We start from the raw sequence: 27,718 nt of genomic DNA on the forward strand, positions 1-27,718 counted from the left end.
TCTCTTAGGAATTTGAGCAAGTTGTGTGTGAGTTGAGGCATAGCAGGGGTTAACCATCTTCTCAATACAGGTTATAAAACTAGCGATGAAGAAGCTTGGATAAATTGAGGCCGGGTACTCAGCCCATGCTAGGAAGTAAATACTCTCCAGTTTTCATCTACTGTTAAACCAAAACTTATTTGACATACAAGTGAGCAGATTCAGTGAGTGTTCCATGTTTGTGCCTACTTGTTTCTGTTCTATTTATTGTGCTAGTTCACTGTAGAGCCTCCAACTATACCCATCTAAGTTTTAGAACAACTTGGCAAGTGCCTTGCTTTTCTCAGAAAGCTCCTTCTGGATGTGAACTGTGCCTGTTGCTTCCAGAGGTTTGTTTCTGTATGCTAACTTCCCTCCCTCCCCACCCTGGCTGGACTAGTTGCCTTTTCCAGAAATTCTTACATAGTATAGCCAAGTGGACACTACTGTGTTAAATGTAGATATGTTCTTTTCATAATGGTCTGGGAGGGGAAAGGAATGGTATAAGTGCAAAGGATTGTTTTAAACATGGGGTCCTTTTTATTCATGATGATATTTGGAAAACACTAAGTAGAATCCCAGATGTTAGTGCGGAATAAGTTATCTTCTCTTGACGCTCCTCCATCCTCTGTCTGTGGAAGGGAGTAGTATTGAGGAGATTTATTTTCCCCACGGAAACTTTCCTTAGAAAATGGAAATCATTACAGTCAGTTTCAAATAATATTTTTCCTCCAGTTGTGTAAATCATAAAGTGCTAGTCAGAGCTCATTTTCAGTCCTGCCCTTTGTTTCTCCCTTTCATTCCTGGATTTCAAACACTCATTCATGAATGAGATCTTATCTACGGAAAATTTCGTTCTTTCATTGCCCTGGAGCTAACTGGTATTAAATAAAGCTAATTTTTCATAAAGTTAAATTATCCAATTTAAACAGCTATCAGATTATATCCTCTTAATAATTTTTTTGGCGAGAAAATGTTCTTTTTACAAAATGATTCCATTAGATGGAAGCTTGCTTTGCTTTAAACATACTTACAGTGTTAAAAGCTGGCAATCCTATGTTGGTTTCAAAATTAGTTCTGAGCCTTTTTCTTCATATATAATCCCAAACCCTTCGAACCACTGGAATGTACTTCCAAATAGTTTTTTCAATCAGTGGAGTCCTTTCCGAGCCCTTGTGTTTCTGAGACTGCCTGCTTGTCCTGCTGAAAGACAAATTGCTAGTTATAATGATCTTAGCTCATAACTTTCTTCCTTCAAAATCCTGGGGAGTCATTTGGCACCTAACTGTTGCAGAGGAAATGTCTGAGACCAACCCAAAGGTTTGTTCTCTTTTTTTTACCTAAGTGTTTTCTCCCTCCACCTATTACACTTTTCTCTTTCTGAAGGCATTGTTCACATTCCCTCCACCAAGAGTGTGTGATGGCTGATTTGCCAAAGGCTAGATTCTAGCATTTCTTGTTTTAGTTTCTACATTACACATTGTATCCCAGTTACAGGGCAGATTTGTGTGCTAATCTGTGTATTCTAGTGCCTGTGAATGTGATCTTAGTTGGAAAGAGGGCCTCTCCAGACATAATTAAGGCGAGGCTGTTAAGAGAATCAAAATCAATGTGACTGGTATCTTCCAAAAAGAAGCTTCAATTTAGAAAGATACACAGAGGAGGGAAGATGTCATGTACAGAAACACAAGACTGAGATTGGAGTTTTACTAACTCATGCCACAGAATACTTAGAGACTTAAGAGAATGGAGGAGAGATACCCCCTTATTGGCAGTGGAGGGTACACAGCTCCCTGGACAGTCCTTGCCTCCATAATCTCGACCTAATACAGATCTGTTGTTTCAAGTATTAGTCATTTTTTTTTAAATCGGGTGTTATCCTCACCATAACTATCAATAGGCATCTCTTTTGTAGATATTTCTTTTTGTGCTCTTGTAATTGTAATACAAATCTTGTAAGATTTTTAAAAAGTGATAAAATCATGATTCACTTAGTAGTCTTGGGAATAGGAATTGCATGGTGTTCAGATACACTCAGTAAATACTGAAGGCATATTGTAATTGAGATGGTTAGCCTGATCTTAAGTGTCCCAGTCTATAAATATGGAAACGGAGGTTAAAGGAAATGGAACCCGTCAAGAAATGTAAATCTAGACTTTCCTCCCCGCCCTACCCCCAAGACTGAACTTCAATGACTTCACTGGTTTGATTAAATGAAATGGGAAATTCTAGACTACTATCAAAAATTTCCAAATAATGAGGACTTTATAATACATAAGATATGGGAGATGGCCCAGCAGGGTGACTAAGAACACGCGCTTTGGCTAGGCTCCTGTAGCTTACAGCTATAATCCCGGCTACTCGGGAGGTAGAGATGAGAAGATTATGGTTGAAGGCCAGCCTGGGCAACAAGTTGGCAAGATTCCTTCTGAACCAATAGCTGGACACAGGTTACTAACCTATCATACCAGCCACAAAGGGAGGGAGGAATGATAGGGAAGACTGCATTTTCAACCAATCTGAGAAGATAAAAATCCACGAGACTCCAACTCAACAGAAAATGCTGGCGTAGTAGCTCATGCCTATCATTCCAGCTAGTGAGTACTATAAAATAACAGCGGCATGGTCAAGGCTAGTCTGGGCAAAAAGCAACACCATATCTCAAAAAATAACCAGTGCAAAAAGAGTTGGGGTGGTGGATCCCATGCTTACCAATAATAAAGCCCTAAGTTCAAACCCCAGTACTGTCAAAACCAAATCAAACTAAAAATCTGCACTTTCACCTAAAAATAAAAATATTATGTATTGGCATCCATGTGTCAAGTAAATGAGATGCTGATACAGCAGTTAGTAGTATTCAAGTACTAAATACTATATGTGTGTGTATTTTGCCAGTCCTTGGGCTTTCTCAAGGATAGAGCTCTACCACATGAGCCACAGCACCATTTCCAGCTTTTTCTATGTATGTGGTGGTACCGAGAAATTGAACCCAGGTCTTCATGCATGCTAGGCAAGCACTCTACCACTAGGCCAAACTCCCAGCCCCTAAACACTATATTCTTGCAAACATGCAATGACCTTATCATCTTCTGCTCCTGTGTTAAAGGGGAAATGCAGAAAAATGGCCCTTTGATGAGAATTAGTGACTTCAGAAAAGACATGAGAATGTCCAAACTTTGCTTATTAATGACCACTGTCCTAAAAATAACTTGGCTGGAATTCTGCCTACTAACTTGCCTTTAGAAAACTTCTTTGTACTTTGGGAATTCTTTAATTTTATTGTTGAAACATATTACTAGAATACACAAGAATTATTTTCTAGGAGTTCCTCACAGCTAACAGAAACTTAAATCTTTGTCCTTTTGGACTTATTTTCTGCTGTGATTGGAACATCTCACCATTCATTAGGAGACTCCAAAATGATGAGGAGACAAAAAAAGAAGGACCGACTTCCTATGGCTGGAAACCAGACACTGACATCATCAAGAAGTAAATGGCAAGAAACAAGACAGGAAACAAAACTGCACAAACGGATTTTATTTTACATGATTTAATGAACTGTAGATTTTTTTTGCTGTTGTATTAGAAATAGCTGCTGACCAGGAGTGGGGGTGGCACTTGGAAGCTGAGGCAAGAAGATCCGAAGTTCAAAGCCTACAGCCTGGGCTGCAAGAGATACTTCATCTTAAAAACAACGGACAACAACAGAACTCTTCCAGGTACTGTTTGGATTTGTTCCATTTTCATTTGGCATGGTATCCTTTTCAGATAGCTGACATGATTCTAGTTGTATGTCTACCTCATTCTGTTCTCTGCAGGCCTTGTGCCAGCACTGATCATTTCACTCAGCATGCAAGGAGCAGGACCCCCGATAATAGCTTAACAAGATATGGTGTGGCGATGTGAAATGATGGTCCTGTTGAGGTGCACTGGCTCACTGATTTTAAGGAACTGGCGCTTTTTTTCCATCCTGATCTCTTCAGCATGCATGATAAGCATGCTTGTCCTTTCATAGCTACATACTGGTTGCTTCAACTCCAGTAATTACATTGTCAGCTCTGCTTCCTGAGACTAAAAGAGGAGGAAAGGAAAGAGACAGTGCTTCCCTTTATGTCTCATTTTTAAAACAATAAAATTATGCCCCAAACCTTGTGCAGATTTCTCCTTTATCTCTAGAGACAAAACTGGGTAATATTCACCTCCCACCGCATACACATTCCAAGAAACTTAAGGAAAGTGAGTGTTGTGAAAATATGGATGAGATAATACAGACCAACTTCAAGCAAACATGATTCCTTTCTTGGGACTAGGTGTTTTTCTTCTCTTGGGTATATTCCTGGGACCGGAATTTCTCAGCCATATGGTAGCTTATGCTTAACTTATTGAAGAGAAACAGCTATACTATTTTCCAAAGTGACTAAGGCATTTCATATTCCCATAAGCAGTAACTATTAGGGTTCCAATTACTTCACTAACACTTACCATTACAGTATGTGTATAGTGGTATCATCTTCAACTTTTTTTTTTTTTTTTTGGCGGTGGTGGGGCTTGAACTCTGGGCCTAGGTGCAGTACCTAAGCCTCTCTGTGCTCAAGGTTAGTGCTCTATTGCTTGAGCCACAGTGCCATTTCTGGCTTTGAGTGGTTAATTGGAGATATGAGCCTCATGGGGATTTTTCTGACTAGGCTGGCTTTGAATTGTGACACTCTGATCTCAGCACCCTGAGTAGCTAGGACGACAGGCCTGAGTCACCAGTGGCAGGCTCAACTTGAAATTTTTATGGCATGAATTTTAAGAGACAAATACAATAAGATGGGGGAAAATGCTGACTCTGTATGTCTAAAGTCAGAGTTCTATTGTTTAAAGTAAATCACTCAACAAACCTCTCTAACCTTTGGTCTCCTCATCAGTTATGTATATCTCCAGCTATATGGATGCCTGAGGTCTGAAAGTTCTATTATTTTACAATAACCAAAGGGAAGATTTGCTTACAGTATTTCATAAGGAAACCTGGCCAGGAAAGGTAAGGACCAATTAAGCCAGATACTTGCAAAGTGGAAGGTCTGTTTAATAAGCAAACACTTGTACACGTGAACACACTCCAAACCTCAGAATGTGCATTTTGTTTTGTGTGTCTAGTTAATGCCAATATTTTCAGCACCTCAGCACCTGTGAATGTCCCCACAGACAACAAATGGAACCAAGTTGTGGGGACTCAGAAATTACTTATGCAAACTGCACTACTTCTTTCTTTCAATACTGAAGTGCTGTGGGCCCACAGTGATGGACTGTGCCCGTCCTGTGCTCAACGGTGCCATTCTGGTCTCTGCTCTCAGCCTTCCTTGTTGATGGAAAGATCTTCACATGATCCTTCCACTGAGCAACAAGCTGCCATCCCTCAAGTCTTAATGCAACTACACACGAGTGTTACTCGCATCCTACAGTACATATTTACTCCCCAGGCTCCTATCGCAGAAATAATAAGGTCTCCTCTGCGGGAGGCAGAGGACAGCTCCTGCTACACAGAGTCAAGAAGTCTGATTTTTTTTTTTCCCTCCTGTGTTCCCCCTTCCCATGCCGAGCAGTGTCACCTCAGATGAATCCAGATGATGACCACCGCCGTCTCGAACGCAGAAACTGCCTCTGTCAGAGCCAGTGGTGTGTGGGCAGCTGGGAAGGGGGGAGGGCCTGTGCGGCGGCTGCTTTAGCGCACCCGGAGGTAACGATTACCCCCGGACCATCTACTACCTCTTTTCTCTTGGGCGGCAGGTGCTACTCACTCCTTCCCTCGATCCTCCCCGCCACGACCAGGCACAGCTGATGAGCCAGGTCCGGAGGACGGACGTGACTTCCCCAGACGCGGCCCCCGGGCTCCGCGCACGCCGTCCGCCGGGCCTCCGGCTTTTCTATTAGGACCGTGCGGCGGCCACACCGTGCTTCCGCGCCTCCCCGCTGGCTCCTCAGGCCGCGATTCTTCCTTCGGCCCCGCGGCGGGTTCCCGGGAGGGAAGGGGATCCCAGCCACAGAACGCTTCTCCGCCACCGGCGGGCAGCCGGAAGTGACGACCCGGAAGTCCCGCCTCCCGCGGAGGCGGGGCGCCATGCAAGATGGCGGCGCCCTGTAGCGGGTGAGGGGGTGTGGGTTCGAGTTACCCCGGGGAGCGGCCAGGCTGGTCCACGATGGCTTCATCCCCTCGCACTCTGTCCTCACGCCTCCTCCTGACAGGTACTGTATCCGCCGCGGACCAGACTTCGGGAACATTCTCCCCATTTTGCCGCGTGGTGAGGCCCTAGTGCCTGCTGGCTGCAACCTTGGGAGCCCTTGATGAGGTCGGCTGGTCACCCAGGCCGGGAAGTGACCTTTGGGGTCAGCAGGATCCGAGAGACCACGGAGCGGGGAGGCACCCGGCACTGTGGCCCCGGGGCTCCACGCTTTTCCTCGCTCCCCCGAGGGGTTTGGTAGCTGATGCCTCTCCCAGCCTCAGGCTCTGGAAGCTGGAGGTGAGTTTAGAGGGCAGAGCCCATGGGAGCCGAAGGTGAGGGCAGAGTAGATGGGGCCTGAGGAGAGAGAAGAGCGGAGCCGTAGCTTTCCCCAAGGCCTCCTTGCTCGTGAGAACCCCAGGGCCCCGACCACTGGCCCATTCTCAGCCTTCTTCCCACACAAAGGCTATGCTGACTGCAGGCAGAGTCCCCTTCCGACTCTAGACCTTGCCCCAGCCACAGGATCCCTCATGTAGAATCCTAGAAGCGCCTATGACAAATGCATGTTGAAGCTTGAATGTTGCTCCCCGGCCTTGAGCAAGTCACTTTTCAGGCGTGGCTTTTTCAGAGAGGCCTACCTTGAGCACTCTATCTGAAATGGGCTTCCCCCATCCCCATCTTCCTCTTTTTTTTACTTTGTTCTGCTTACTTCCTTTAATCTGGATTAGCACAAACATTATCACGTGTTTGTTCCAGCTAGAATGTATACTTTGTGAAACTGGAGGGACAGTGGTTTGTCTTTCTGGCATACTTTGTACTCATACTGCTTAGAATCTGGTGTACATGATGGACTCTCAGTAATGATTTATGAGTAAATGAAGGCTGTCTTGATAATTGTTTTGCTTCCAGTATTTTGGGATGCTAACTCATGAATAGGTAGGGAATGTGAACTATATTAGAGACCAGACAGTAGAAACAGGAGCTGCCTTTTTATCACATCCAGAACATTTTCAGGTCTCACTTAAGCATACAAACTTTCTGCAGGTGTCTGGCACCATGAAACTTCTTCCTTCTTCTCTGCCCCTCTCCTCTCTTTTTCTCCCTCCTTTCCTTTTCTTTTTTTTTTTCTTTTTTTGTTAGTATGTGCTAGGTATCAGGAGGGGATTTCATTGTGACATTCCCATGCATGTTTACAATATATCTCAATCAGTCTCACCCTCTATTGCTCTCCCTTTTCCCATTTTCAGCCAGGCTTCCTTGTTCTCGTTTCCTAGACAGAAACAATATACTTTAACCATCTGGTTTTTTTCCTAGTGTCATTTTATAGGACCTATTCTGGTTTTGTGATCTCATGGCAAAAATCAGTGGGCTTTTCTGGAATTGAAATCACTTGTCTATAAAAGGATGTAATTGAAGTAGATGATCTCAAAGGTCCCTCTTGTTTCATAAAATAGGGCGGAGTGTAGAAGACAGTATAGATGAAATAGTGTTGGACAGAGTTTGGTAATTGTTAAAGCTGGGGGATAAGTAATGTGAGGGAGACCCATTGAACACTTTTGTTTTTACACATAACTGCAATTTTTCATAATGAAAAGGTTTCCTTCTTATTGTATTTTATTGTTGGGGTAATGTCTAGAGGAATTACTGTACAGATGGGTTACATTTGTCAGGTAGTGGGTACATTACTTCTTGAACATTGCTATCCCTTCTCATCTTTTTGTCTCCCTTCCACTCCCCCACCTCCTTCCATAAAAAGGTTTTCTAAAGGACTATTGAAGGTTTTCTTTTTCAGATCACTTCCTTGTTACCTTTCACCATTCCTGACTATGAATATTCTTTGATTTTATCCCCATACAATCATTGTCAGAGAGCTCATCCCTTCCTAGTGCTTGAATGATCTCCTTCGTTTCAGCTGGGATTTTGTTGTTATTGTTGCTTTTGGGAGTTATTGTGGGGTGTTTTTTATTGTTCATTTGTTTTTGCCTTTCTACTCTTTTCAGTCCTACTTAATTGCTTTGATTTCTCTAGTACTAGTAGACTGACTGCCAGTGACCCATATATTGCTGATCAGTTTTTGCCACGGTGGACTAGAAAGAACTAACAGATAGTTTACTCTCTAGAACTGAATATGATCACTAAGAAGTCTGCAACTGAATGGTTTATATGACTTACAATGATTCACTTGGAAGATCCACTAAGACTATTTGATGGAAAGAGGCTAGAGGTCAATGCTAAGTAGTTGTTATGTCTGTATTTTTATTTCCAATCAATTCCTCTTCTTACTTGATTGGAAAATCTCTACATCCTTGCTCCAGTGATGATAGTGAATAGTGGTTACTACCATGGTTCCAGATTTGTAGTGTATCTTAAAACTTACCTTGGAGCCTGGTATCCTTGGCTCATACCTGCGATCCTAGCTACTCAGAGGGCTGAGATAAATGAGGATCTTGGTTCAAAGGCAATGTGGGCAAGAAAGTTCATGACTCAACACCAGTTAACCAGCCGAAAGCTACAAGTAAAGCTAAGTGGTAGAACACTAGCCTTGAGCACAAAAGCTCGGGGACACTGCCTGGGCTCAAGGTCTAATCCCCAAGCTCAACATGAAAAAGAAGGAAGGGAGGGAGGGAGGAACGGAGGGAGGGAGGGAGGGAGGGATCTCTTTACCCAGAGCTGAAACACCTCTCACTTTATAAGATGTGTTTTAGCTAAAGAACATTTTTTTAACCTGTCATAAATATAGTTTCCAAGTTTTTGTTTGTTTGTTATTATCATTATAAAATCTCACTTTGACCCACTCAACCTGAAAGATTTTCCAGGGTTTTTCCAAGACAAACATGTCTTCATGAACTTGGGTAATAAATGTATCACCATTATCTGCAACCTATGACTATGATATCAGTGAAGAAGTGACTTATTTGTAGTCTTAAGATAATTTCCATAGATTTCAAGAGTAAATGACAATTCTTCTTTCAGTTCAGGATAAAATTGAGGTTATCTAGTAGTACGGTATCATTTCATTTTATTACATGGAAAGCATTCTGCTGGCTTTTGGAGCAAAAATGAATAAAAGACATGGTTAAAAATGGCATCAGGAGTTTAAAACTTATGATAGTAGAAACTGGAAACAATTAGCATTTTAAAAAGCATAGTGTTTTAGGACACAAGAAAGGCACTTTGAATTTATGACAGGCAGAAAGATTGTAACTGAAGAAATACCCGTCTATACATTACCCCAACAATAAAAAACAAAAAAGAAAGAAAACCAAATTGTACAGTGTGATGTGTTCAATGGAAAGTCATGAAACCTCATTACTTTGGAGAGTTATTTCTATGGGTCTAGGCAGGTAATATGTATTCTGACTTCAGGAAGCAAAGTGTTGACTCTGGAATGTGGGTTGAAAAAGAAAATTATGAAAGCTGACTGGTTTGACTGTATTACTTACTGTTAACCATGGTCTGTGTGACCGCTAGGAACTATAAGGGTTTGTATCAGTGGCAATGGAGAGAAGTAGGTAGATTTGACCTGTATTTCAGAATGACTGGACCTGGTAATTGTTAGTGATAATAAAGAGTTTCCAGCAGTCCCAAAGTCTACAAAAAGGAGTAGAGATAAGAGAAAGAATTAAGAATTAGACACACAAGATACCAAGTACCCTTGAATATAGGTCTAATTCCTCTGGAGAAATGAACTGATGATTAGCAAATTCCCATTTGCTCAGGGATAATATTTAGTGTTTGGAATCGTGGGAAAACAACTACCTAGAAGCAACAGACAGAGAGAGATGAGGTTTTTCCAAAAATTGGGAACCATGGAGGAGAGTCTTTGTATGCATTGCCAAATACATGAATAGGGTAAGGCCTGATAAAGAAACATTAAATTTTTGATGGTTTAGTCCAGTGAGTAAAGGTCATATTTTGAAATGATCAAAATAGCTTATTCCTCACTGGATTGACAAGGTCATGCTTTGCTGAGAATACTTTCCTTCCTTCCTTCCTTCCCTTAATTGACTTAACTCTACATTAGTAAAATATCAACATGAAATATACCTATGCATTTTAGTTTAATGGCATTTGTTGAAAAAAGTTATGCTTTTCATTTTTGTTTTTTACTTCTTAAAAAGTGACAACTGGTTATTTCACATGTTTTGTTCATATAAAGATGCACAATGAGGTTCAGTTTAGCCCTTACTATACCAAAGCCAAATGCTGTGCAAGTGGCAAATTCCTTGAATCCTCCTGAAGAATTACATTGCCTTGCACAATGAGTAAGAATGATAGTTGTTCACAAATCTGGATCATGTAATTTCCAAGTTCTCCCTGTCACATAAAGCAGCACCATATTTGGTGCTTTGGGGTAGGTATAGATAATCATTTGGTGAGATTACAAGAATTGTATTTAAAATATAATAGCCATTAACATGATGACTATACGTTTGCTGACAAGTTTAAAACAATTACGAACGAGATGCCTAGAAAATAAATGTCTCCAAACCTGCAAAGTGGCTATTGTTTTGACATGGTAAAATTATAAGGGGATTTCAGTTTGGGAGCTACATTCATCATTTTAACACATCTCCCTCCCCTCGGCAGGAGGATGCATGTGGTATCTGGAGAGAAGAGCTGTACAGGCACCCCCTCGAAAGTTCATGCGGCTGTTCAGGAATGCCAGTAAAGAATGGATTACATTTCAACACTTTCGCTTCCTGAAGCGCCTGGTATGTTGACAAGACCATCTTTATTCTCTTGCTTTCTGTCCCTGCTTTTCTCTGTATGAGGGAATTTCAGAAATTCCTATTGGAAGTAAAGTTGTAAGAAGGGCTGTTTGAAAAGGACTTTTATTTAGTGTCCTCTTAAGTTTATCCAGCACTTCAATCTCTTGTTTTCATTATTCCTAACTGAAACCAGAATAATGCTGGCATTTGAGGTTAAAAATAGGATCTTGAACTTATTGATTAAGTTTGAAGACAGATTAAAAACTTCTGGCACATTTTGACTAGGCTGAAATTAGGAAAAGCTGAACCTTTATGACATATCTTTTTAAAATTCTTTAATGTCCTAGAAATACGTCTGAATTACAGAAGTAATTGCTTTAACCATCTGGCCCACTTATTTTCTTAAATCTGTGGTTCATTTAGAACTCCTTAACACCTGGGGCCAGGAGTTTGGTCTAGTGGTAGAGTACTTGCCTAGCATGCACAAAGACCCAGGTTCGATTCCTCGGTACCCCACATACATAGCAAAAAGCCGGAAGTGGTGCTGAGGCTCAAGTGGTAGAGTGCTGGCCTTGAGAAAGTCCAAGGACAGTGCTCAAGCCCTGAGCCCAAGCCCAGGACTGGCCAAAAAGAAAAAAAAGAACTCCTTAACACATGCCCTTCTGAGTAGATGTAAACAAATTTTTGTAATTTGTTGGGTATTTTATTTTACCTTTTTAAATTAGCATAATTGTTTATACAAAGAAGATTCATTGTGATACTTTAATGTATACCTATAATGTCCTTTGATCAGATTCACTGCTTCTGTTACTCTTTTCTTCTCCCAATATCTCACCCTTCTTAATCCTGTGTCTGCAACACCAAAACTTACTCCAGGTTACCACTGAGGACATTTGCCATTCATGAGTAGAGGCGTGACTTTCTTATCAGTACATTAAAGGGATGACAATAATAAAGATTATTACAATTAAATAAGATATATGTTATCTAAATTATAAGGTGTCTTACAGTGTTATAGAAGCTATTATTTTTTTTCTAGTAAGTGGTAGTAACAGACTCAAAACCCATGTCCTGTCCTGCCCCAGTGCAGTAATGTGACTTAGCCCTGGATTGTGTCCTGTCATTCAAGTCTCTTCAGCACTCAGTCACTCAGATGACTAGCTCTTGATTGGAGAAACTTTTTTCTTGTATTTGTGTTATTAAACCTCTAGGATAATTAACCTGGAGGAGATAAATTGAATACAGGTTTATCAGCTGGGCACCAGTGGCTCACACCTGTTATCCTAGCTACTCAAGAGGTTCTGTTCTAAGGATCATGGCTCAACGCAAGCCAAGGTAAGAAAGTCTGTGAGACTGGTAAACCAGCAAAAAAAAAAAAAAAAAAGTGGAAAGTGGAACTGTGGCTCAAATGGTAAAGTTTAGGAACAAGTCCCAGGTCCTGATTTCAACTCCCAGAACCAGCACACATACAAACAAAATTATCTTCTTTTTAAAGAATATTGAAATATTACATTCCTAATGTTTTCAAAACTAACTAGATTTTTTAAGCTATTGCCAAGGCATTAATTTCATGTTCCATGTCTTTTAAAATAGTAATTTCTGTATCATAAATGCTTTACTAGTACATGTTAAATTACCTAGTAACACCGTAGGAAAATCTTGTCTGGTACTTTTTTGGGGAAAGGGGGTAATGTATAGAAGGGTTACAGTTACATTCTCCAGGTAGTCGGTGCATTACTTCTCACACATTGATACCCCTTCTCATGTTTTTGCCTCTATTTGCCTTCCCCCACCCCCTCCCAGTCATCTTGTTTTCCCCCCTTCCCTTTCCTATTTCAAATAAACAAATAAATGTATATACAATATACCAGATAACTAAATCAGATACAGTAACCACATGAGATTAACCAAAGGGCAAAAAAAGAAAAGAGAAATAACATAGTACATTAAGAACAAAATCACACAATTGTCCAGTACTTTTTAAGTGTCATAAACAAGAGACTGATGGCAGATGTTACTAAACAATTAATGCACATTCTGTGCCTTAGTCACATTGATTTGTTTGTTCGTTTAGTATGTCACACAGCTAAACTCAAGCCGCAACCAGCAAGTAAAACCAAAGCCAGAAGCAGTGGCTTCTCCTTTCCTTGAAAATGGATCCTCAGTTGAAGCCAAAGCAGAAGTGGAAGCGATGAGAGCTCATTCACCTCCTGGGCTGGCCTTGCCCCTCAAGCCAACGGAAGAGGAATTGGTAGAAGTAAAATGTACCTCAGTAGTGGAAAGCCCCATTAAAGTGAGCGAAACCACGAGAGAAGAAAAGCAGTGGAAAGAGATGAAGTTGCGTGTGGATGATTTGCCTGGGATTTTGGCTCGGCTCTCCAAAATCAAACTCACAGGTACTTTGTTTTTTCTGATATTTTATTTCTAGTGACAGCAAAAACGAATGCTGTTTCCTGGCCTCCAGAGAATAATTGAAAACTAGAGCTATTCAGTACTCTTGTTCTCTTTGCTTTAATTATGACTCTACTTTTCTGAATTCTATTTACGCAGAATTGTAAGTAGTATCACACTCTAAGTGTTGTACTAAACTTAATCTCACTTTCATTTGTAATTAAAATTAGTTGTTATCCTGCATATTTTCTTTTTTTAGAGTTTTTGTGCCTGTTATACTGTTACTTGTCCACCTTTTTTTTTTTTTTTAATGCCAGTCCTGGGGCTGGAACCTCAGGGCCCGCGTGTTGTCTGGTTTGGGACTTAAACTCAAGACCTGGGTGCCTTGAGCTTTTTCACTCAAGGCTAGTACTCACCCACAGCTCCACTTCTGGGTTTTGGTGGTTGCTTGAAGATAAGAGTCAAATGGGCTTTTCTGCCCCAGCTAGTTTCAAACTTCTATCAGATCTCAGCCTCTTGAGTAGCTAGGATTACAGACACGAGCCACCCTTATCTGGCTATAAGCTGTACTGTAATGCAGTACTTGTATTCTAGAGTGAGCCCAATTCAGTTGCAGAGCTTGGTATTAGAGTGATGAGACTTCCAGCTCATATCTGTGTTTTACACATTTATACTGAAAGGAGCTTTGGAACTAGTATGGGGGGGGTTAATTCTCTGATAATTCCAGCATACTATATCAAATTTTATTGCAGACAGCTGGGTAGTAGGCCATAATTGTGTCATTTGTATATGATGGCTTATTCTGTGCATTTGCAAAGTGTACCTTGGTCATTCTGCAAAAGGCTTGCATTTTTTTTCTTCTTGGATGAGAATAAAGAGGCAGAATGTAGTGAGTGAATGATCAAATTGAACTGGGTACTTTTTGACAAAAAAGTGGTAAATAAAATTACTGAGTCAGATGAACAGTTGAGTCCAGGAGGCTTTTGAAAATAGAAGGAGTAGTTTATTCCTTTGTCTTCTAAATGAGTTGAGCCCAGAGAGCCACAGAAAAAGAAGGTAAACCAGACAATTCTAAATTCCCTTAAAATCCGTGTGTGTGTGTGTGTGTGTGTGTGTGCGCGCGCGCGCGCTTGCGTGTGTGCGTGTTGGAAGCTGGGGTGGTGAAAAGTACGGGAGTTCGCTGAAGATGGTGATGCTTCTTATTAAGGCCCGCACAATGTAATGAAATAATGGCCCTGGTTCTATGTGATATCCTTGGAAACAATGTGGCTTTACATGGTAGGGGAATACGAACGCATCCCATTTCTAAAGAATTTACTCTTTTTGTCATTTGCAAAACTGGTCTGACTACCATGATGCTTGCATGTTAGTAATGAACATATGTAAGTTGTAGTCATAAGGATATTGCCCAAGAAATGAGCCCTCTGTAGGCATAGAATTGGCCCTTGTCATCAGCAAGATCTTTGTGTGTGCCATCATTTAACACATCTAGTCTGTCATTAGATGTCCTGCTGTCCTCTTACCCATTCCTGTCAGTAGTAGCAGCATTCTTACTGCTCTTTGGTGAGCATTCTCTCTTTTATTGCTAATCACCTGAGCTAACCTTGAGAACCTTTGTGATGCTGTAAGACTTGCCTTCTCATCCTCATTTCAGTAGCTACTATTCCAGTTTTGATACAAAATAAACATGGGGGCACTGGTTTTTATATCTCCTGACTATTCTTCCTGCCTTCACATACATCTCCCAACACACACACACACACACACACACACACACACACACACACACATACACACACACACTCCACACTGCAGTTCATACTGCTCAGAGCTGCCAGATTCACTTTCACAGAATATTGTTTTTGGTTACTTTTCCTGTCCTGCACAAGAGTACTGTTTCTGCATATTGTTTCCTGCTTCAGTTCTGGCTAGTTCTAAAAGAACACTGGAATCTGAACTGATCCAATTCTGACCTCAGTGGAAGCCAGTCCTTCCTCCCACCATATTTGTTTCCCTGCCTTCATGAGAGACTAACCTGCCTATCTCGTAGCTAAACAGGTCCCTCTTTTAGGGTCTCTCAGCTACACCTGCTTTTGGCCTTCATCTTGAGTTCAGGTTCTGGCTGAACTCTGTAAACTAAGAAAAATAATAAATCATTTGAGAATTGAATTACATAACATGTCAAAAGCACCCCACAAAGCTTGGTGCGGTGGCTCATGCTTATAATCCTAGCTACTCAGGAGGCTGAGATCTGAGGATCACGGTTCAGAGACAGCCTGGGCACTAAAGACAACAGCCTGGGCACTAAAGACCATGAGACTCTTATCTCCAGTTAACCACTAGAAAACCAGAAAGTGGTACTGTGGCTCCAGGGATAGGGCAGTAGCCTTGAGCTGAAGAGCTGAGGGACAGCGCCCAGGCTTAGAGTCCAAGCCCCATAACCACCCCCCCACACAAAAAAAAAGGAAAGAAAAAAAAAAGGAGTACCCCACAGCATATCTGACTTGGGAGGTGCTGAACAGTTTCCAAATAATCGTCAGGTAAAAACTTAATTGTTTGATATAGATTTAGTTTCCTTTTAGATTGTTCCTTCCTGTGTATGGGTTGTAGAGGTAAATGAGTATCTACCAGGTAGGGAAGATGAGGATGAGAAGGAGAGCAGTCAGCAGGGGAAGAAACCTTTGCAAAGACAGAGAAGCCTGATTGGTCCTGACATGTGCACAGAGCTGTGACTGAGACAAGCACAGTGTGATTTGAGCATGTAGAAGAGATCCTTGAAAAGCTGGCAGGGATTATGAATATCACACTGAAGAGCTGGACCATTGTAACACAGTAGGGGAAAGTCCTAGAATATTCCTGGAGGTGTATGATCACTGTGTTTTGTCAAATTCCTTAATTATTATTACATTTGTATACTGTAGGAGCATATATCTTAAACTGGGGAAAATATTCAAAAATTTGTTGATGAATATTAATTGGATAAGGTAATGGGTTTCTTTTTTGGCAGGACTAAGATTTGAGCTCTGGACTCATTCGTTTGTGTGTCGTGTGTGTCGTGTGTGTGTGTGTGTGTGTGTGTGTGTGTGTGTGTGTGTAGTAATCCATTTGAACTTGGGGCCTGACCATTATCCTTAGCTTTTTCTGCCCAAGAGTGGTGCTCTACCACTTGGACCACAGCTCCTTTTTGGCTTTTTGCTGACTAATTAGAGTTAAGAGTCTAGTGGACTTTCCTGCCCTGGCTGTCTTTGAACTGCAATCCCTAAATCTCAACCTCCTCAGTAGCCTCCTAAGCCTGATTACAGGCTTGAGTCACTGTCACCTGGTCCCCTATGGGCATTTGAGTTTAGTGTTCCTTCTCTAGAAGAAGGAAGGTCCAGGATGCTTCTGTGGATAAATGGGTAACTGACAGTGCTAAGACAGACAGAATGTGAGTTGTCACTGGCATACCCCTGGGTAGGTGGATGTGAAGGACAGAAGTGCAGTGTTGGACCAAAGGAAGCAGGAATCTTCAGAATGGAATTGTTACTGGAACCATGGCAGAGCCCAAAATTGACAACAGTCAGTGTGGAACTAGCAAAGCAGAGGGTCAGGATTGAAACCTTGGGGTATATATACTCCTTTTAAGTCTTGGGTAAGGTCTGTAATGGAACTTGCAAAGAAATAAATGATCAGAGGAAGGAAAACCCGTAAACAGTTCTCTTGCAGAAGCCAAAAGAGTGGAGCCAATTATAAAGCAATTAATTGATCCACACTGTCAAATGCTAGAGGCCTACTAGGAATCCTGGCCAGAAAGAGTTAGTGGAATTTATTTGGCAGTTAGGAAGTCAATGTTGCTTGGTTGTTAAATCAGGAAATAATGATCAGTATACTCTCTTCTTAGAGTCTTTCATGAGCTGTTTTAAATAATTCATTTCATTTTTAGAAGTTTATTCTCATGTATAAACATTAGAAACAGACTGATTTAAGGTCCATCCTGCTTTCCTTTATCCTGGCTATTGTATTGCTCTTCCTTTTACATGGCTTACACAATTGTCTACATGAATTGGCATTCCAGATGCAAGGTCTGATATTTAAAACGCAGTGTCTTAAATCTTAAGAATTTATTAAATGAATCATTTAATGTGATGTACCATGTTGTACAGTCATCTCAGTTGTCAGCCTGGGGAGAGACACCCACGTCATGCTTAATGAAATGGCAGTCTATGGCAAGTGTCCCCAGTGATTCAGATCCTCTCCAGGCGCCTGACAGGACTCAGAGGCCTGCATAGTTGATAGGCAGGGCACATCAGACTCTAATACAGGTGGTCCTGGACACACTTTGAATAGCTGAAGGAGGCAGAACTCCAGCAGTCAGAACTAGCCTCAGACCTGGTGGTCTGGCTAGATGTAGAGAGAGCTGAGAGCCAGAGCAGTGGTCGTACCATGGTGGCCAGAAAGGCAGCTGGTGGGAATCTGGACCACACAGGAGAGCCACGCAGAAAGGAAAGGTGCACCAAGAAAAAACAAGGAACCGCAGCCTCACCTACAGCCAAGGATGGAAAAATCCCGGGATAGTAAATAACCCTTCATGTGATTTTATTTATGCATGTCCTAGGTTTCTGGATGGACTAATTGAATTAAAGTCATTTCCTTCTGCATACTCCATTTAAAGAGCAGCACCCTTTAAGTGATTCATACCCTCTGATCTGACCTTTGACCTCCCTCTCTAGTCACACATCTTGGAATCAGCAGGATTTTTTTTTTTCTTTTAAGAAAACCCTTGGTATCTGCTGATTGGTTTCTTTTGCATTTTTAATATCTTCAGTAATTCATATATAGGTGGTGATAGCCAGGCAGACCTATCTGAGAGTAAATGATCACTTTTACAGAATTAGTCTTTCCTTGCTGTCCTTTCATTTATAACTGTGATATGCCGGGGTGATTGTGGAATAAGTAGGGGGCTGTGTAGCAATTATACGTGGGTTTCTCTTGTAGGATAGCAACGTAGCCATAGCCTTGAGGTGTGGTCAGGAGACAGCCCATGTGAATATCATTTAAAGATTGTTTTTCTATGAAGAGAAATAAGACTGAACTTATAAAGAACGATTAATGTGTCTCCCTTGAGTTCCTCTTGCCAACGGAGCTATTTACAGTATGTTTTTGGAGTTTGTTGCGTGGACCACACTAGGGCAAGGAAATTTTATTTGGATTAGGATCATAAGAGATTTTAGTGAGTCAACTGAGTTTATATTTAATATAAGTCAGTAAAAAGCAGGGTTTTTTTTTCCCCTTGACCAACATCTGTGCTGAAAAGTTACAGCGTATTTCCCAAGACCAGATCAGTAAAATAGGTTGTTGATTGGAGCCAATCGATTATTCTGTGGATGGGGCTGATATAAAACTATTAATCTATCAATATATAGATTTCCCCCCCACGAGTCTAAATGCTGCTTTTTACTAAAAAGAAAGAAAGAGAAAAAGGAAAACAGGAACAGAGGGTATGAATTGACTTTAAATTGCTTCTCCAATTTTTAAAAATTGATTTACTGTAATCTGGTATTAACTAGCTCTATGAAGCTGTCTTATCATGTTTCTATAAGACTACTGATTGGAAAGTCATGATAATCAGTTGAAGTTTAGTTTATATTTTAAAATAATTTACTAATGATACATTTAGTGAGTTTTATTATAGCTTTATTTATTTATTGTAAAATTTGCCTGAAGAAAGCTACTTTCACACACACACACACACACACACACACACACTGGCAACATTAGGGAAGAGAAATAAAAAACAAAAACTATGAATTAAGAATGGGCTCAGCTGCCTGCAAGTAGAACTTTGAAAAACAATGACTTAAAATGCAAAAAGTTTGTTTTTCTTGAGCACCAAGGATTCTGAAGTTGGAAGATTAGAGCTAGTGCTTCAAGATATTACCAAGATACCTGGTCCATCCCTTCCTTCCTTCCTTCCTTCTTTCCTTCCTTCCTTCCTTCCTTCCTCCCCCTATTAGCTAGTAGCAGCATTTGACCAAGGTCAAACAGGGTGACTTCTATATCCCTGTCATCAATTGTGTTCTAGAAAGAAGGAAAAGGACAAGCAGGGAAAGGTAGAAATCCTCTTACAGGGCGAAGAAAGCTTTTGATAGGAACTTCTATGTCTTATTGGCCAGATGTGTACAACATGGCTGCCTTCAGCCACTGTAAAATGTGGCATAAATCTTACATCCATCTTGACTTTTCCGCTCCCCTGGATGGTACTAGAGATTAGAGCCAGTGACTGACATGTGCTCTACCACTTGAGCTACACCCCAGCTTGCTCTTTTGGATTTTGTGGGTTTTTTTTTTTGTTTGGTTCGTTGGTTTTGGGATTAAGTCTCACTCATTTTGCCTGGGCTGACCTTGCAGTCTTTGTCCTCCTGCCTCTTTCTCTCAAGTACTGAGATAATAAGCCTATACTACCATCTAGTACATTCATTTTTAAAGCCCAGGCATGTAAAATCCAGCATAGATAAAGCTGATAGTAGCTTACTTCTATGTCCTCATTGTCCCCAACTGTGCTGTCTGATGAAGCAGCACATCTCCTCCTTGGAAGAGGAGGGAAAGTTGCTTACCTCTTCCCTGCCTAACTTTCCAAAAAGTAAATCAAATACCACCCTTGAGTCTGATCTTCTAGTACCTCCACACACATGTGCTTCAAACTGAGTGTGTTTGAGTGGAGACTGATTAGCCACTTGACTTTCACTTTTCCAGCAGTGGGTCTGGATCTGTGCTGCTTGGTGGCAGTTTTCCCTTTTTGTCTTTATCAAATGCACATCTTTTTTAATATTATTTTTAATGTAATTAATAGAAGGATTACATTATATTCACCAGATAGAAGGTACATTACTTCACAAACATTGATACCCCTTCTTATGTTTTTGTCCCCATTTCCCTTCCCCTAACCCCTCAAATGCACATCTTGAGAGTACATTTTCCTTGACTATTACTAGTGGATGATGGAACTCAGCTAAACAAGGAAATGAGCCTAGTGACAGCCTTAACCAATGTTCAACATGTCATCTTTCTCTCTTTTTTTTTTTTTAAACTCCCTAGACAAGCAATCTACCACTTGATCCATGCCTTCAGTCTTTGTTAAAGCTTTAGTTATTTTCCAGGTAGGGTCCCCTGTTTTTGTCTAAGGCTGGCCTCAGACTTGGATCCTTCCTGCTGATCCCCTTGTTGTTATGAGGACACTATAGAGCACTATTCAGACAAACTAAAGTGAATGTTATGTCACGGGGAAATACACTTTTGCAGGACCACCCTTTCCTGTGTATATGATCCACTGTTCTTAGAAATATGGTAAGGAGGCCCATCATAGTAGTTTACTGTATCATAGAAGTTAATAGGTAGCAATAGCTGAAAACTGCAGTATCTAAAACAAGTGACATTATAGGCTATATGTTGTCTTTTGTAGTTTTTGCCTGCTTTTTAAAATATGTATACCCTGCCTTTTCTGGCCTAAAGTTGTAATCTGCCTCTTTACTCTTGAAGTTCATCAGATCTGTGAAAACTATTTTCCTTGGAGCTCAGACAGGTCCTTAGATTCTTTACTTTGCATTCTTCTTAATTATGTAGTCTCTGGCTAATTTTTTTCATATATCTAATGTTCATTAGAACATGAAACCCTGTTAGGTTTGGAAAAGGACAATTGATTTCCAAGTTTACCTACCAGGACAGCTACATCTATCAAGGAATTCCTTAGTCATCTAAAAAAAAAATTCTAGAAGTTTCTACTTGCAGGCAAATTGCCCTGCATGCTTAGAATAATGATATGTGGAACAGCTGTTGCAAAACTGTTTCCTTGAAGTAAATGCAAACTCTGGGATGAAGAGGAGGATATCATTTGGTAGTACAGGAGAACACTTGCATAGCCCTGCATATTCAAGGCCTTAGGTTTCATCCTTAGTTCTAAAATATGAATTAACGAATACTTGAAAAAATAAGAACAAAAGAAAGTAATGAAACCTTAATATATGCATGTATTTAGGTCCATTGAGTCGGGCCATTTCACTGACCTTTTGTACCAAACATAAACTACTATCAAAATCAGGATGATTTAAAATGAAGAATTAAGATTCTTTAATATTTTAGATGCTTATCCTGAAATATTTGCTCTGTGGACAGTCAGATGCACTGCATTATTTCGTTGAGATCTGCACAATTAGTGAGTCCTTCTTTCCAAACTCATTTCGGAAGACATGCTTCATCTGCTTGAATTTAAGAGGCATTAATTTTATAGAAAAGATTTTTATTTTGTTGAAAAGTTGTAAATATCTGTTGTATTTCAAAGAAAGGAATGTTATAAAAAGCATTGGTTATTGAAGCATTGGTTATAGGGAAAGTATGTTGGGAAGAAAGAAGACTAAAATAGAACTACAAAACAGAAAGGGTCTTTGGTTCAAGGAGAGTAATTGAAAGAACCACCAGAGCATCTCACACAATGTTGCTTAATGAGCTTAATATAAACAGTGTTTATGTATTTATTGGAACTTCATTGGCCCTTTTCTGAATGTTGACTGTAAATGTATACCAAATGCCTCCTGCTGAATTGCTTTGATAACTATTCTTAACTTTCGTTTTGGCACTAGAGTTGCTCAGTAAATTTGAAGTTATGAGATTTAATTTGATCCTGGGTCTTTCAGATCAGCAATGATCATTAAGTGTATAGGGAGGCAAAACAAAACAGGTAGCCCTCCTTACAAGTTCTGCAGCTGTGTTACTTTAAATCTCTCTATTTAAAAAGTGTTACTTCAAATCTCCATAACAGAGTCTTATCTTCTTTGCAGAAGTGGCTATAGTTTATAGTCAGTTACTCCTGGCTGATATCCTTTAATGTGGCTGAGAGAAGAATTACCATCTCTCATCAATTGACTTCATATGAATTTAATGATAAGCACAAGAATTACCACCTCCTTTGATACATGTATTGGCATTAGAAAGTTCACAGAGTGCTGCCAGCCTGCAAAGCCTGAAGAAAAATTCAACTATTTGAAGCTTAATGTGTTAATAGAAAGTGAAGGCACAGATGGCACTCATGAGAATAAGCATTTAGTTAAAAATGAACCCTTAGCCGAGTGCTAGGGGCTCACACCTGTAACCCTGGCTACTCAGGAGGCCAAGATCTGAGGATCACAAAGTCAGCCCTGGCAGAAAAGTCTGTGAGACTTTTATTTCCAGTACACTACTCAGAGAAAGCAGGAAGTGATGCTGTGACTCCAAAGGTAGAGTGCTAGCCTTGAGCACAAAGAAGCTCAGGGATAGGACCCACGCCCTCAGTTCAAGTCCAGGACTACGCACGTCTCCCCCCACCAATAAAAATACACTCATTCACAAATCAGAACAGAGTAATTTCTGCCCTTGAATTAAGTTATTATCACTTTGTGATTCCATTACTTAGACATATAAGCAGAGCCCTATAGAAATTTACTAACTGCCTGCTTTTACTCAGGTTTCTACGTCCAGGAACCTTAAAGAGAATATATTTTAAGTCTGCGAACGTGGATTACTGATTACAGGCTGTTACTGAGAAGATGTCATAAATCACAAAGATTATTTGAAAACTGTAGAGATCCTCTAAGTCTCATTTAGCCAGTGGTTTTCATGTTTCTACCAAGTCTTCTGTTAGAACTCTTTGTTATCCAAATTGATTTACTACAGTTTTGTTTTTCACTTAATTCTTTGGGGTATATGCTAGAAAATAGTGATAGTAATGTAGATACCAGCGTTTTTGTTTGTTTGTTTTGTTTTAATATGATCCTGATACTTTTTTTAAAAAAATTACTGATCTTTGGAAGAAAATGAAGTACATCTATTATGCTTATGTTCAAAGACCAATAATTCTCAAAGTGCAGTGAGCCTTTAAAAAAAATCTTGATAAAATTGCTTCTCTAAGAAAGCCTCTTCTGTATTGAGACAGGTAAAACCTGAGCAGTTTGTTATTGTGAGCTTGACACAAAAGGATGCTGGGTAATTTGTATTGCAGGTTCTGCAAAGCTTTGCATGTGGGTGACAAATCACACTCTCCCTCTCTTGCGAAGTTGACAGTATATAAAGGGACTTCTGCCCTTTTACCTCTACCCCAACAAGGCCTCCTTCTTCTTTGATTCTTTAAAATATTCCTGGAGCCTTTGATGTAAACATTGTGACTGTTTTTGGCAGGGATTCAGTGTTAACCTTCTCTTGCCTGGTTTATATGTATGTGACTGTTAGGGGTGTGTGTGTGTGTGTGTGTGTGTGTGTGTGTGTGTGTGTGTGTCTTTGTGTCTGTGGTGTGAGTCTTTTCTTTTTAGTACAATTTCTCTCTTCTGAAAATAAACCTTTGGAGCACTGACAAAAGACTATAATAATATTCAGAGAAGCAACTAGCCAGATACTATCCTGCATTAATTACCGCTAATTTGAAGGGTTCTCCCATTGACACTGCTTCCTACAGTTGCCAGCTTTGATGTTTATTTTAACTGTCTATTTCATTCATTTAAAACATGTAAATAGATCATATAAAACAGGAATGTGCAGATGATTGACAAATAAAATGCATGTTGTGACACTAATATATTCTTTCTAAGACTTGCAAAATAACAATTTAAAAGAAAGAGGGTTGGGAAATGTACGTAGCTTGGTCGTAGAGTACTTACCTAGTATGTGTAAGTCCCTGAGTTCTCTACAGCAGTACTGAATGATAGACAGACAGACAGACAGATAATTTAAAAAGTAAAGGAAAGTCCTTTTATTTTCTTGCCATCTTTGAAGTGTAACATTTTTTAATTTTATTTATTTATTAACTTTTTGTCAGTCATGGGGCTTGGACTCCAGGACTAGGTGCTGTCCCTGAGCTTAATTAAGGCTAGCACTCTACTACTTTGAACCACAGTGCCACTTCCCACTTTCTGGTGGTTAATTGGAGATGAGAGTCTCACAGACCTCCTGTGTAGGCTGGCTTTGAACAGGGATCCTTAGATCACAGCCTCCTGAGTAGTTAGGTTTACAGGTGTGAGCCATCAGTCCCTGGCTTTGAAATTTAAATAAATGTAAAACCTGTTTCATATTGTAAAGGGGTTGGCAAATACAAGCTCTCTATTTATCATCATCATTTAGACTATATTTCTTAAAGGATTGCTCTCTGACTACTTCCCCTAGAAGAGACAGGAAGAATTAGAATTCAGGGACATATGGAGTTTGTTTTGGAATATGTTGTTTTCAAAACTACCTGAGGTGATAAATGTTTTCACATCTAAATTTGGTTTAAGTTTACCCGCCAGGGAAATATTTCATGCAGAATCCTACATCCTAATAATCACTAAGAACATGACTTAGTAACCTCTGGTTATTTACCAGCAATGTGCTGGCGGTTTTGTTAGCGGCCACAAATCTTTGTGCCTCTAGGAGATATCGCTCAGCTATGGCCAGAATCAAAGTAAAGATGGCTGTTTATGAGGGACTGTGAGGACAGCAACATTTGCATAGTTGAAGCCTTGTGCCAACAAAGGAAGTTAAGTCACAGACTTAAACTGAATCCATAGGTAGAAGATACTGTAAGGAAAGGAATTTTGAACTGTGGAATAATTAGAGCTCTTCTACAGAACAAGTTACCCAGGGAGAACTTACTTCCTGTTGCCAGATTCAGAGGTAGCTTCCCATCGGGGAAGGTATTTCCACATCCATCGAAGAATTAGATAGTTGGCCATAATTCTCTTTTCCCTTTTCAAATCTTACTGTTGTTGGAGTGGGGGAAATGATCATTATCTCCTTCACTTTAACTACTTGTGTTCATGAATGAAGCCATGGCTGACCTTCTGTAGAAATACTTAGTGGAGATTGCTTTTGCTGTTGCCATTCGACATGGACCCTCATGCTCCTCACCTAGCACCCACAATGGCCTGTTAAGTGGGTCCCTGGTGACCCTTTCCTGTACTGCTAATATACTGACCATCTTTTCTAAGTAGCACCCTTGTTGCCATACATAGAGTTTTCCATTGCCAAGAAATGATCTGCCACGTACTTAGTAGCTTAAGACAAAAGATTATTATTTCACCATCCCAAATTCTCTGCTCAGGGTCTCCCTGGAATCAACTCAGAGCCTTGGTCAGAACTATTCATTTTTCTCTAGAGTCCAGACAAGAATGTGTTTTAAGATGGGGGTTTTTGTACATTGCTTTGTTTTAATTATTGTTTTTATTTTTTGTTATAATTATTGTTTAATAATTAGGACATAATTTTTCTTTGCTAGTCCTAGGGCTTGAACTCAGAGCCTGAGCACTGTCCTTGGGCCTTTCTCAAGGCTAGAGCTCTACCACTTGAGCCACAGTGCCCCTTCTGGCTTTTTCTATGTATGTGGTACCAAGGAATTGAACCCAGGTCTTCGTGCATGCTAGGGAAGCACTCTACCACTAGGCCACACTCATGCCCCATAATTTTTTTTTTTAACTCATAACCCATGTAGAAATTTCTCCCTGGAAGAGACAGGCAAGTAAGACCCTACTTGGTGCATCCTGTTAATGATGGGCCCTGGAATAAGAAGACACTGGTCGGACTGTTAAGTTAGTGGTTTAGAAAACATCAACTGGAAACTAATGGGAATGCTGATGTCATGAGGCTGGGCACCCTGCTCAGGGCTACCTTTAGCGAAGGCTGCTGCTGTGTCTTCTGTGAGGAAGTTTAGGCTTCTTTAGCTGCTCACCCACCTAGGAGAAGGATGGCTTAAGCTCTGTGGGGTAAGAATATTATTACCTTTCTTGGGCTCCCACAGTCACCCTGGTCCTGCAGTCAATGCCTCTCAGTCTGTATTGGATGGGTCATGCTTCATTGGTATCATTGATTTCATGTTTATTTGTGAAGGGACAGAGTATGAGATTACCAAATAAAATATAATTCCGAGAGTTATTAATGAAAGAATATATTACATTCACTTTTAATGAGATCTTGGTGTTGCAAAATGATTCCCTGTAATGAATCCCAGGAAATCAATGAAAAGTTTAATTACACTCGTGGCAGTGTTGTATGGCAATATTGCTTTGGTCAATTCTACTTGTACAATTTATCAATCCCCTCTGCCTTTCTCTTTTAAATTAATTACGGAGATGAAGTAAGTGAATGCATTCTTTGTTAGCTTTTGATCCTTTTAGAAAGGGTCAAAATTAAGATTTTGTTCTCAATGAGATTAATAGTTACTATCATTTAATATGTATTATCATTTGAAGCTTGTCTATTTTAAAACTAGACAGCATTTCCATTTTGTAAATTTAACCATTGTTACTTCTCACTAAAAACTGTGTCCATTACCTACCACTGTTCTTGACTTACCTGGAAGACCCACGAGTCCAAATCTTTCTGTGTCATGTATCACCCAGATAAAAAAAAAATCAAATGTTGTCCTTTGATAATCCTTTCCTTTCACATAACTATGAACTCCTTTGACACGAAACCAAGCAAATTTAGAACATGGTTATCTTTGATAGTTAAATGCTTATGCCACTTTCTTTTCCCTGTGATGGCAATTCACTTTCTTCTGTGTTTTTGCTTTGTTTTGAGAAGCTCAGTATATAGCCCAGACAGGCTTTGAACTCACAGTCCTCCTGCTTCCCAAGTGCCACACTTAGAGACCTGTGCATCCTGCGAGCCTCAGCAGCTGACTTTTAAAACATTATTTATTTATAAATCACGGTACAAAAAGTTGACCTGGCTGTTTAGATACTCAAAGCAAATTCTCTATTTATTTGAGGGTTTTTAAATTCTAATAACCATGTATTGAGAAAGTAGAAGTAGATTGCTTTTGACTCATACAGCTGTTTATGAGCAGTCTATTCTTGGTTTCAGGTTTAAGGCCTTAATCAATAATTATTTTGACTGATTTACTCTGAATAAAAGGAATTCAGTCTCTCTTCAAGAGGCCATATCCTTCAATCTATCTTTCTACAGATTCGCCCATCGATACCATCAATCCTTCTTCCTGTTTGGTAGGTTTCTGTTACTCCTGAAGATCAGGCTAGGTGTTAAGTTTTGTCTCTCCAGCCCTGCTTTCTCACTGTTTAGAGAGCTCCCGGCTTATGACTCTTGTTCTGTGCCATTGACCTGGCCCTGAGGCTTTGCCATTGACAATGTGATAACGTAAAGAATGAAAATGCCTCCTCAAGAAGGGTGCTAGTTGACAGTCCTGAAGGGAGAGAGCTCTGTTTTGCTTAAGAAATGGTGCCTTTCCCATCGAAGGAGTGCAGGTAAAGCTAGATGGACTCTATAGGAGAGATTGTTTTCCCTCCCTATTAACACATGGGTAAAATGAGCAACCTGGCATAAACTTGACATTTTATTTTGAAGCATCAGTAGTGCATTACAGAATTGGAGTTAAAAATTTCAGAATATTTCCTTGGAACCAGGAAT

General features: G+C 40.2%; 1 protein-coding gene and 1 long non-coding RNA gene across 4 annotated transcripts in view; one reads left to right on the forward strand and one right to left on the reverse strand.

Moving 5' to 3' along the window:
* Positions 1 to 556: 556 nt before the first annotated feature.
* On the reverse strand, positions 557 to 6,024 carry LOC150050944 (uncharacterized). 2 transcript variants are annotated; one of them, XR_016538400.1, is made up of 3 exons: positions 5,799 to 6,024; positions 1,053 to 1,218; positions 557 to 701 (listed from the first exon to the last, which is right to left on the reverse strand). It is a non-coding gene; the product is annotated as an uncharacterized LOC150050944 (long non-coding RNA). The 2 variants fall into 2 exon arrangements; XR_016538401.1 differs by having other exon boundaries at positions 1,053 to 1,221.
* A 101-nt stretch (positions 6,025 to 6,125) lies between these two features.
* The window catches only part of Cox10 (cytochrome c oxidase assembly factor heme A:farnesyltransferase COX10), a 113,510-nt gene continuing 91,917 nt past the window's right edge, over positions 6,126 to 27,718 (forward strand). The window contains exons 1-3 of one of the 2 annotated variants that reach the window (XM_090349562.1): positions 6,126 to 6,243; positions 10,809 to 10,933; positions 13,005 to 13,326. In XM_090349562.1, the coding sequence (XP_090205688.1) occupies positions 6,198 to 6,243; positions 10,809 to 10,933; positions 13,005 to 13,326 (493 nt within the window). In that variant the 5' untranslated portion in view covers positions 6,126 to 6,197. The other variant, XM_090349563.1, reaches the window with a different exon arrangement.

Source organism: Megascapheus bottae, chromosome 17 (genome assembly GCF_031878675.1).
Source record: "Megascapheus bottae isolate mThoBot1 chromosome 17, mThoBot2.hap1, whole genome shotgun sequence".
Classification (NCBI taxonomy): domain Eukaryota; kingdom Metazoa; phylum Chordata; class Mammalia; order Rodentia; family Geomyidae; genus Megascapheus; species Megascapheus bottae.